This window comes from Hypanus sabinus, chromosome 17 (genome assembly GCF_030144855.1).
Source record: "Hypanus sabinus isolate sHypSab1 chromosome 17, sHypSab1.hap1, whole genome shotgun sequence".
Taxonomy (NCBI): Eukaryota; Metazoa; Chordata; class Chondrichthyes; order Myliobatiformes; family Dasyatidae; genus Hypanus; species Hypanus sabinus.
The window spans coordinates 42,514,208-42,525,672 of record NC_082722.1 but is presented as its reverse complement, the minus strand read 5'-3'; the positions used below and the strand labels follow the sequence as shown (position 1 = coordinate 42,525,672).

The following is an 11,465-nucleotide window of genomic DNA, read 5'->3' as shown; positions in this document are numbered from 1 at the left end:
TCTGCAGATGTACGATTTGAATAACCTCTTTCTGTTTTATAATGATCCTATAATTAAGGAATTCCCAACCTTTTCCATGCAAAGGACGCCTACCATTAACCGAGAGGTCGGTGGACTCCAGCACAGGGAGCCCTGTTATAATTGTATCATCTCTTGAAAACCATTTGGTTGGGCCCTGTTTTATGCTCTCAGAATCCCACTACATGTCTACTTCCCCCACTAGCAATATCCTCATATCTATGATGTGAAATAAAAGGATATGCAAAAATTAAACATCAAGTAGTAATTTGACAATCAAGTTCTTAATTCAGCAAGTCAAAAGTCTATTTATACCACACATTATTATATATAAATGCATTTATTACAGAGAAAAATATCAAAATAACTCCAAAAATTGTACGCAATACATTCCTGGGATTAATTTATGCTAGTGTCAAACCACAAAAGTTAAAATTCAGAAAGTTAACATTTAAAATTGAAAAGGATCAGAAGATGTATGAAAGTTAAGACTTTATTATAGTATTTTATGATTCTTTGCAGTGTTTAGACTAATTACACCAATTAGAACAGAGAATACATCCAAGCATCCATGCACTCAATGTCATAAATAAGATAAAATACAGATAGAAACGTGCATCTGAAACAAGAATTAATCAGTTCTGGAATCTTCCAAATATACTACAGGAACAACTTATGTTTCCTTTCTTGGTTTAACCTAACACCTGCTGAATCTGATTGAGGAAGATAATATTTCCTATAGTTCACCCGTTTCTTGGTCAATGCATCAAACCACGTTACTCTTCTAAATTCAATGTAGCATTATTTTTGTACAAAGTGAAACTGGAATTTAAAGAATTGCCTTCTTCTTTGGTGTACAAGTTCAAACTACTGCATGTCCACGTCCACGGCCTCTGAAAGTTCTGCTGTTAGATGCAGTCATCTGACAATTAAGCAAGCTAACAGGAGTTAACTTGACAGCACTGTCCGGGCTTCTCCAATATTGCTAGAAAATGCAAGGTCCATATTGGTGAAATAAACTGAGCAAGAGTGAGTCCTGAGTTGCGGTTATATCTCACTTTTGCGTGCTTTGTCAAAGAATTAATTTCTGATTGATTATTTTTCTGTTTATTTCTGCCAACGCCACTGAAAATACAAAAGCTCTTTCATCTGAAAGAGTGGCATACACATCAACTTCCTTTTCTTGCCTTTCTGTAAAGGAAAAAGGAGAGAGCAATAATGAACCAGTGCCGTCTCCCCAAGGTCAAAAGCTTACGTATCAACTTTATCATTTAACCCCACAGTCTCCCAAAGAAATTATTCAGAATCACATGAAGAACCAGACATCCAGTGCTCATTGCATTTCCTTTCATAACCACCGTGGGACCAAAGGTTGTCGATGAAGAATTCAAAAATTGTGGGAAATTGCAAAATAAGTACCCATTTGAAAAAATTTCCCTGGTTTTAATACGTGGATGCTTTAAAAAAAACATGATTTGCATGTGGTTAGAATTGTACATTTTCGTGGCATTGTTCAAAGAAAAACAATACTTTGTGTGCAACATTGCACAATCCTAGTGTTTACTAAACTATTCATACCAGTGGAATTCTGGTTTTGTTTAATGAGGTTTTCCTTACATTTTAGCTACAAAGCTATTGAATATACTCTGAAATCTTTAGAAGAATGGCTAACACATGGCAATATGAGAACTAGATCCTTTCTATTCTATACGCATTCTTGTCCTTTTTACTGACGGGCTGAAATCCCAAACTCCTAAAGAAATTCAACATTTTAAATCTGAAAACACAAGAGCGCTGTGTTACACATAGGCCAGCAGGGCAATGGTTATTTTTATAAAATGTAACCTTTCTGTTGCCCACTTGTTAACCACTTCACTGATTGAATCAACATTCAAGAATAAGGAAAATGTAATCTCTAAGTAGCTGATAATTAGCTGATTAATAAAAGATATGTCTCAAGATGGAAACAAAAATAATTATCAACCAAGATTATCACTCTAGTCTAGTTTTATTTTGCAGCAAAATACAAGTTTGTGGATATGTGAAGGCAGAACATTTGTTCCAGTACCTTTTGCCTTCTCATCACTAGCACTCAGTTCCTGTGTACATGTTGCAGATGAAACGAGCCACTTCAAGAAAGGAGAATGGTTAAACAAAAGCAAAAAAAAAGTGCTATTCACAAAAGGCAGATGCACTAATGGTAAAAATATACTGAATGACAGTTCAAAGACTATTACAGTTCCTCTGTTAGAGCTGGTTTTCTGCATGAGGGTAGGAAGAGCCCAGCTGAACCCATTTCCCTCGCTAACCGCAATCAGCAATGAATTTTTAAAAAGCGTGAAACTTCAATTCACTCCAGTGTTTTACCTTTATCGTCATCGTGCTTTTTGCTTGGGCCAGTTTTTGGACGCCCTCGCCGCCGTCGAATCTGCTCCGAATGACTCTCTGATCTAGAGCGCTTCCTGTTTTCCAAATCTTTGGTTAGAGGAGAATTGGCTTTCTCTCGACGTGCTCTCTCTGTTCTCCTTCTCTTAGCTGCTGACTTGTTGTCTATCCACAAAATAAGAGTTTGTTATTCTTATCAAGCATATAGATCAAGTCTATGATCACATTCCACTGAAGTGGTACACAAAAGGAAGCAGTCCATCATCAATAATAGCCCAAAGTCTTTTCCAAAACCAAAGTGTCCTGTTAAATGTCAATCTGGAACCCATGCCCATACTTTGGAAATGCAACTAAACTGGTGTTGATTTGGAATAGGAAGTTCACTCACTATCATCTTGTAATAACAAAGCAGAAAATTTGTGAAGACAGGAGGAATGATTATTTAAACTCTGTTGTGTTTTTTTTGGAATCTTTACCTTTGTCAAATTTAAAACAATAAGTACCATCTCTTGTTGAATGACTACTTTCAGTGGAGGTTTTTCATTAAAATGATTTTAAAACTTTTGTCTATATAATTGAAAACTTCAATGCTCAATTCCTGCTACCTTTGCTAAATATAATCACAGACAAATTCTTGGTGGCACAACCTTTACAAACCCGCCAAGTTAGAAGAGATTCTGCAGATGCTAGAAATCTTCAGTAACACACACAAAATTATGGAGGAGCTCAGCAGGTCATGCAGAATCTTTGGAAGAGAATAAACAGTCTATTCCCCTCCATAGGGGTGGAAAAACAGTTTATTCACATAAATGATGTGATAAAGGTTAATAAATGAAGGTTATTCCCTTCCATAGATGCTGCCTGAATTGCTGAGTTCCTTGGGCACGTTCATCAAGATCAGATTTTCGTATGGAAGTGCTGAACACTAACACTGCTAGGAGCTTCTAATTACATGCAACCTTCCATTACACATGTGCATGCAAAAACTGAAAGGAAACACTATCATTCAAATACAATTAATAATAATTACAAAACTTGTCCAAATATACAATGTCCTCTAACCTCATTTCACTTCAAGAGAACTAAGTTATGAATCATGTGCTACATCTTGCAGGCTCACAAAAAATCTCCAAAGAGGCAAAAGACACACAAGAACACGAGGATCTTAATGCACGTCAACTTTTAATAAAATATTTCCACGAGGAATAAGCACATTTGCACTGTCATGTGAAAGGATGTTAGAGAGGATAGTGAAAATAGAAAACCAGTAAAGACTTGAGAGCCAGACTGTCAGCAGTCAACAACTTAGACCAGAGGAAATTACAAAATATTGTTTTGGCTCACTGACCATGACTAATCAAGTTCAGTTTGAAGTTATGGTTTCTTGTCATCCTGAATAATCCAAATATTCAATATCGTGTAGAATGAATAGCCTGTGCATGCAACAAATGGAACAGTGAATAATTTTCATTGCCTGGTGGAAACTACAAATTAGCTGGTAAACATTGGCATCTTATTTGATAATACTGTACTACCATCCAAATTCTATATCAATGAACCTGCTGAATTTCAATATGGAACAAATCACTAATTGTTGTGCTACTGAAACAAAGACATCACAGGTTTACAGAATTGGACAGCATCGCACCAGGCCCTTCGGCCCATCTAATCTATGTGGACCATCATGCCTATCTCTATCAATCCCACTTGCCAGTATGCCTTGCTTATACAAGAGCCTGTCCAGAGGTCTTTGCCACCTCCTCTTGAGAGCTCATACCAGATATCAACTCTTTATGCAAGCAAAAGATTTACTTCTCAGATCCCTTCAAAATGTCCTCCCTCTCACCCCAAACCTACAGTTTTAGACACCGCTACCATGTTCTGGTTACCTTCCATATCCATACTTTGTATAATTTTATGTTCCAGTGTCACATCATCCCTCAACCTCCTCTCTCCAGGAAAAACATATCCAAACTATCCAACCGCTCCATACAGGGCAAGCCCTCCAATCCAAGACTGACAAATCAAATCACATCAATTCACATAATGTTGATTCTAATTATGAAGTTTGGAAATCATCAAATTTTGTAACAATCCTCATTTATTTTCTGATCAGATCAACTATGAGTTATAGCAACTTCAGCAGTAGAATAGAAGATTTGCTTATCATGTTTCAACATTTTACAGACTCATGAGGAATTAGAAATTCTTTCAGTCCATCACCATAAAATGCAAGTGTCCACACATAGTGTAAAAGAAAATCTTAGCCAGCTTATTCAAGCACGATGGTGAAATGAAAACAGTAGAACTGAGTGTCCTGGCCTCTCAGGTCTACCTCACCATTGAATATGATCTAGGCTGATCTGCCCCAAGCATCAATTGTCCTGGTTTTTCATACCCCTCAAATCTACTACTTCTCTTTAAACACATCCAAAGGTCTAGCTTCCACAAATCTCTGAACATCAAAGGTTCAGATCAGAATCAGTTTTAGTATCGCCAGCATATGTTGTGACTTTACTGCAGCAGTGAAGAAGAGATTTTTGAGCATTGGAGTTGTATATCTGTCCCTTATATTGCAACTACATCTCCTCATTTAATGTCTGACTTCTTTTACTGTCCCAGTGCAATCGTTTCAGTAATATGATCCCTCAGCTGTCAGAACTCTGAAGAATACAAATCCAGCTTTTTTTTAAGCGACTCATGTGCCAGGAATAAGGTTAGCAAATCTTTTCTTAAATACTTGACCCAAAATCTGGCCCGCACTCGAGGTGTAATTTAGAAGCACCCTGCACAGTTTTCACAAAACTTCCCGACTTTTAAATTCCAACCTGCTTGCAATCAAGGCCATCATGACAGTTGCCTTCCTAACCACTTAATGCAAATGCTTGTTTTCTTTTGTGAGTCAAACACTAGAAATGCTAGATCCCTCTGCATTCATTTGCAGTCTCCCTACATGGCCTATTTACAGTAACAAAAAACGGATGAAAAGAGAAAAAGACTCATATAGCAAGTTAGATCAGCTTTTTTTCATTATTTTGTAATAGGAATAGGTGCAGTCGTTCACTGATTCTAATTTGGTTATTATTCTATAATGGATTTATTGACAATGCTCACAATAAAATGGATTGTAAGATTGTATGTGTTGGCATATATGTACATTGATAATAAATTTACTTTGAACTTTGATATATCCTTCATGGTTTGACTTAGCAACCCAGAAGTTGTTAATTCAAATGCCAACATGGTGGACATACGTAGTTTGAGGAAGAATGCGAAGGCAAGAGATGAAACACTGCCAGTGCAGCAAGATACAGATGACGAGAGGAAATACCGAGAAAGTATTAAAAATTAGAAATGCTTCAGTTGGAACAGAGAATCGAAAGGGATTATTTGGTAGGAAGTGCTCAGTGTCAAATAGGAAATGGATAATTATACTTTTTTCTCCAAGCGATTAAGTAAGAGATTTAAAGCAACTAGGAAAATGTATTTTGCACCGAGGTTTGTGAAACTGTGGAAAGCAAGACTCAGTTTATGAAAACAAATCACACACATGGTTGAATGAGAGAAACATAGGATTAGATTTACTGCTGCGTGGAAGATGTGTCAATACACCAAACAGCCTTCTACCAAGACAAACACCTTCCAGTTTTATTTTATTAGTCTTTAATAATCATTTACTATAAAAATTCTTGCTGCACTAAGTAATACGTGGTGCAGCAGCTTTCCACTGCTACCTGTTTACTTTTTACTTGGTGTTATATTGTACCAGCCATAAACCAGGTCTACAGTTGGAAATGCTTCTCCATTGCCGCCAGGAGGAAAATTAGAATATTTACTTTCAAAGTGTTGTTGGTCAACCTTGTACACCATCTGCCTCAATTTCCATTCGTGATTAAAGAAGATACCGAGGAAATGAAAAACAGTATGCTACTGAAACAGAAGAATATGCAGGCGCAAATTCATGAATGTGAATAAACACATGCATGATGTTACACTTCATTATAAAGATAAAGCTACTTTTTTCCAGAAAAGGGGAAAAGCTGATTAATGCATCTAATCTGGAACTAAAACCTATCAGAAATCACATGCAAAGTTTGATGATTATGCAACAAACTGACTTCTAAAAAAAAACAAGTATTTTATAAAAGGGCAACTATTTGAAACACTTCCACCTTGGCAGTAGAATAATATGCACATAACAAGTTTCATACAAGTCACCATTCTTTTCACCATGAGTAATACTGGAAAAGATCCATTAAAAATGAGTGTATCCTCACAGTACATAATCAAACTTACTTCACAATTTCAGTGGATTCCAGTTAATTGGGCAATCGATTTATTGTACCATCTGCTTATTTGAGACAACTCAAAAATTATTCAAGAAAATAGTCACGCTTCCTGCTGTTCACTTGGGTCACTATGCTACTTAATTGGGATAGGAGACTGTTATTCAACAGTTTCTAACTAACATCAGATGTGTGCACTTGTGTAGCCATTAGACACTACACCACACTGATAGAGAACAGTTTTTAAAATAGCATCAGTACTTGTGCTCAAAACGCAGCGATAGTTAGCGAGACATAAGCTGTAAGATGATTCAGAACTGTTTTGCTCACTGTGGTTTCAGGCATTTGGGCTTGGAGATTCCAGAAACAACCAAGAGTGAAAATGAAACTATTTCACTACTTCAACAAGTTAGGAATTACAAAGAATTTGAAAGTATCACAAATTATCTTGAATATTACAATGAAAATGAAGATTTGGAAGATGTAATCATTGAAAGGATTGTATGAAGGCAGTCCACCAACTCCACCAGGTGCCTGCACTGATTTTGTCAAGTTACAGTCAATCAAAAGAACATATCAGTGTGCACAGAATGAATTCCTCTGCCAATAACTATAAGGAACTAATTACACAGTTTTATCGTACTGTAGTAGTTTTGGTAGTGTTCTAATTTGTACTAGGTTTTATTTAAATACATAATTTGTTACTCAGCTAAATGGTAGTGTTTTTTATATATCTTTTTAACTATTTCCATTAAACTTTGTCTAATTGGGACAGCCCCTCAATTGGGCCAAGATGTACCGGTCCCGATGTGCTCCAATTAACTGGAATCCACGGTAATCTAGAGGTTAGTGCAATACAATTACAGCTCGAGGTGTTTCAGAGTTCAATTCTGGTGCTGTCTTTAAGGAGTAGGCATGTCCTCCCCATGGAATAGGTGGGTTTTCCTTGGGTGCACCGCACCCCCCCCCCCAAACCATCCAAAGACATACCGGGTAGGTTGACTGGTCATTGTAAATTGTCCCGTGATTAGGTCAGAGCCAATCGGGTTTGTCCGGAGTTGCTGGGGCTGCACAGCTCAAAGCACAAGAAGGGCCTATGCCACACTGTCTCACTAAATAACTACAAAAATTATTTAAAGGGAGACAAATGCCTGATAAATACCACACAAACTGAAACTGAGTAATTCTTCCCTGACAAGTCATTTACATAAAACCTTTAATGCAGATAATATTCAAAAGTGATGCCAGGCAGGATAATCAGATGGAAACTGATACCAAGCCAAAACAGATAATACATTTGGTGACTAAAATCTTGGTTGAACAGAGAAGCTGGAAAGGAAATTCTTGAGGAAAATGAGGATAGCAAAATCTAAGATGTTCAGCACGTGGATCTTCACTGGACAAAGGCATGGATTCCAATGGCAAGACAAAATGGAACTGGATTTGCAAAGGGAGTCAGTATGTGAAAGTTTAATGGGTAGATTGAAATAGCCATATGCTAGAAGCTTGGAGACACAAGAGAATGCAGATACTGTGTCCTAGAGCAGCACTTTGTGCTAGAGAAACTCCGAATCAAACAGCAGTTATGAAGTGAAATAGATAGTTGACAATTTGACAGCAAAGGTGGTAAGACAAGCAAAAGTAGATGTCTTAACAATGAGAATATCTGACTGAAAACTCAGCTTGTGGTCAAGTAACTTTTTTGGGGTTTCAGAAGGTCCAGTTCAACCTGAGCCTATGAATAAAAGGAGACCAATGATTGTGATGGGAGCTAAAGACATCAGTCTTGATCTTTCCCATGTTTAATTAAAGCAAGCTTTCCCTAATTCATAACTAAATTTTAGCCATTGTCTGACAATGGAAGGAATAAAATGCAAAAGAGAACATTGAGAAACAGAACTATGTACAAGCCTTCCCAAGGAAAGAAATGTGCTCCACTTCTGCTAATGTCCATAAGTTGATTTTATCCATGTTGGAAAATACACATAAAAAAAATTCACTCAATATGGTATCCGTATTTCTAATGTAATAATGAATGCCATCAAAACAATTTAAGTGGAGTGAGGAAACTAGACCATACGTATGTACATCATACTATTAATTTAATAACATTATGGGAGCTCATACAGGTATCCATAACGTGGGCATTCTTAATAGTACACATGGCCTGTACCCGTCTACATGTGATTGGTATTGCTGAGGGAGCATATAGATCAGACAACAATTGGACAATGAGAAAAAAATTCTTGTGCTTTATTAGACCTTGATGTTTAATTGATAATATATTCTTCATTATATGCTAAGTTATACCATTACAAAACAATACAGTGTGAGAAACACGGCAGGAGATCAATTTACAATATTACTTTGTCAATACAAAAGAAATTCAAAATGACTTTCACATTAAGTACTCATTTTAATTCACAACTAAAAATTCAGATGTGGTCTAATATGCAAAATCATCAACTAATAATTATACAATAATTAGTTCATTCAGCTCAAGAGTCATTAAAGGAGGGGAAAAAAAGACAATCTGTATCCCCACAAAACCACTGCTAAAGATTTTCGATCTATACACAAAAGTAAAATTGCCAGCAATACAGATACCAATTTGTATTCTAAAAATGGAAGATAAATTTGTATTGCTTACTCATTTCATTTCTCCCCACTATAGTTATTTTGCTCCAGCTTGACAGATTTTATCATTATTTACCTAAATTAGGTGGCGGTGACTTTTCAGTCTGTTTAGCATTCAGCAGTCTTCTACTTATAAAAATGAATCCACAAGGGCATGATTTACAGGCAACAGGAATCTGAAAAATTAAACATTTGAAATTGGATGACGTTTTTTCTGTCCTACGTCTCGGTAAACATTTTAATCAAAGGATATGATTAAGTTCACATACGTAAAGTCTTTACTCTATAAAATATACATTTAAATTGTAAACACGCAGGCCAGCCGAAATCATTATAAATTGTGGCTCATTTTTAATATCCAAGTGGCACTTATAGGATTGCATAGTGCCGAATAAAATAATTAAAAGAATCAGAATTTCCATTGTTTGAAATATTATACATCAGGCAAGGCAGTTTGCCAAGATTGCAGTATTTTGTATTTTCCGTTTCAACGATGAACTGACATAGCTTATGCAAATATTTTTTAAGAATTGGCGTCCGTCCTACATTAAACTACTGTACAATGTCGACATAATCGAACTGCTTTAATAGCACCGAGTTAAAGCAGAAATTCACGGGCAATTGAATTTCAATATAAATGGCTGCGTGATTTGCAGCATGAACTCAACGCTTAAAAAAAGGACAAATGTGTATTTTGAAAGTACAGGCGTAAGCCCATGAATGTATTGATTGTGATGAAGCTTTTGGTAACTCGGTATCACTTCACCAGCATTCATATTTGTTAGAACTGCCCGCATTGCATACGGCACATGACAAAGCTTAAATTCTAAATTCAAAAATATCTTAAAGTGCTTAATTTCCTCACTAAAAGTTATTTACTTCTTTGTCGAATAGGAGACTTAAAATACGGCTGCTAAATCAACGAGGAAGTAATATGTAATTTTACAAATGTGCGGTATTCGGCTGACGCCAGAACAGTTTAATCACTTTCAGATGAAAGACATTTCAGTAAGGGTTGTATTCTAGTCATTAACAGTCTAAATACTATCTTTTTAATGTCTTACAAACCCAAATAGAATTCGTAACTAGATCGCAGTTAAGGGAGTGGAATCTGATATCATGCAATATTCCCCACGCTTAAAAGCATGCAATAATCATCCTAGATGAAATTTCAAAAATAAAAAAAACATTTTTGTCAACTGCGAGGTCATGCAATAACCAAAAATATCAGGGCAAAGTTTCTGAACAATGTTTCAAAAATGTAACCTCAATAATATACCCTGTCAAAAGCGCACAAAGAAAGACTCGATCCTTGCTGATAAACCTGAAATGAATATGAAATGCACAAATATTTATAGTCTGATATTTCCCACCTGTTGGTCACAATCTGGACAGGCTTTCGTAGCCATTTTTGTAACTTTCTTCGCCTTATTAGCAGCCATTTTCCCAGTTTTGTTGCAGTTTCTGATCCACAAGGACCGTCGGTGATAAAAAGTTCGAATGGAACTTCATTACAACTTCAGAGTAACAATGTATCCGGCTGCCATCGCCCACGAGCCCTGCAGCGACCTGCGCGCGCCCCACACAGCGGGCAAGAGCACGTAACCCCGTGCTCAGTGACACGAAGACGTAACGCCGTCCGCAGGCACGGGCTCGGGCTCGTAACGCGACTCCTCCGCGTGCGCGCGCATTCTGCGCAGACTCCAGGAAGTATCTTGTAACCCCGTTGTTTTCTTTGGGAACAAATTTCTTCTGTGATTCTTCCTTTCCTGTTGAAGGCGCTGCTTTTCTACTCAAGTTGCTCCAGAGACTAGACCTGATGCATGAGCGATAAGTATAAAAACCATACTGCATTTGCTGGAAAAATCAGTGGAGAGAATTAGGCGTTAAGGATGCAGATTTAAAGCCCATGGAAATGATATGCCACAGAAGGTACTCATTGAGTCCATTTCTGCTTTTGGTGGAACTAACCAATAAACCCTACTTCTCGTACCTCAAATCCTTGTATTTTCCTCCTCATCCGAAGATTAGTCGTGACCCAGATTCTGCATCACAAACTGAAGCGATGGCGCTTGACGCTGAACTCAAAAGTCCTTCCGAAGATCTTGCGGTTCCTATGATATGGAGGTTTGATCTTTT

General features: G+C 37.0%; 1 protein-coding gene across 2 annotated transcripts; it reads right to left on the bottom strand.

The window, feature by feature from the left end:
* Positions 1-286: 286 nt before the first annotated feature.
* On the bottom strand, positions 287-11,458 carry c17h16orf87 (chromosome 17 C16orf87 homolog). 2 transcript variants are annotated; one of them, XM_059992937.1, is made up of 4 exons: positions 11,320-11,458; positions 9,403-9,502; positions 2,386-2,568; positions 287-1,209 (listed from the first exon to the last, which is right to left on the bottom strand). In XM_059992937.1, exons 1-4 carry the CDS (start codon positions 11,344-11,346, stop codon positions 1,091-1,093), a joined length of 429 nt encoding a protein of 142 aa, XP_059848920.1. In that variant the 5' UTR covers positions 11,347-11,458; the 3' UTR covers positions 287-1,090. The 2 variants fall into 2 exon arrangements, with proteins under 2 accessions (XP_059848920.1, XP_059848919.1); XM_059992936.1 differs by lacking the exon at positions 11,320-11,458 and adding an exon at positions 10,700-10,832.
* Between the last annotated feature and the right edge of the window lie 7 nt (positions 11,459-11,465).

Bases quoted from the DNA above. Each gene is read 5' to 3' on its own strand.
- c17h16orf87 (XM_059992936.1), bottom strand. From the start codon at position 10,768: ATGGCTGCTAATAAGGCGAAGAAAGTTACAAAAATGGCTACGAAAGCC. The intron at 2,569-9,402 runs GTAAATAATGAT...TTTTGTGGATAG, and splicing joins GTCACCGCCACCTAATTTAG to ACAACAAGTCAGCAGCTAAG. The intron at 1,210-2,385 runs GTAAAACACTGG...TTTCCTTTACAG, and splicing joins AAAGCACGATGACGATAAAG to AAAGGCAAGAAAAGGAAGTT.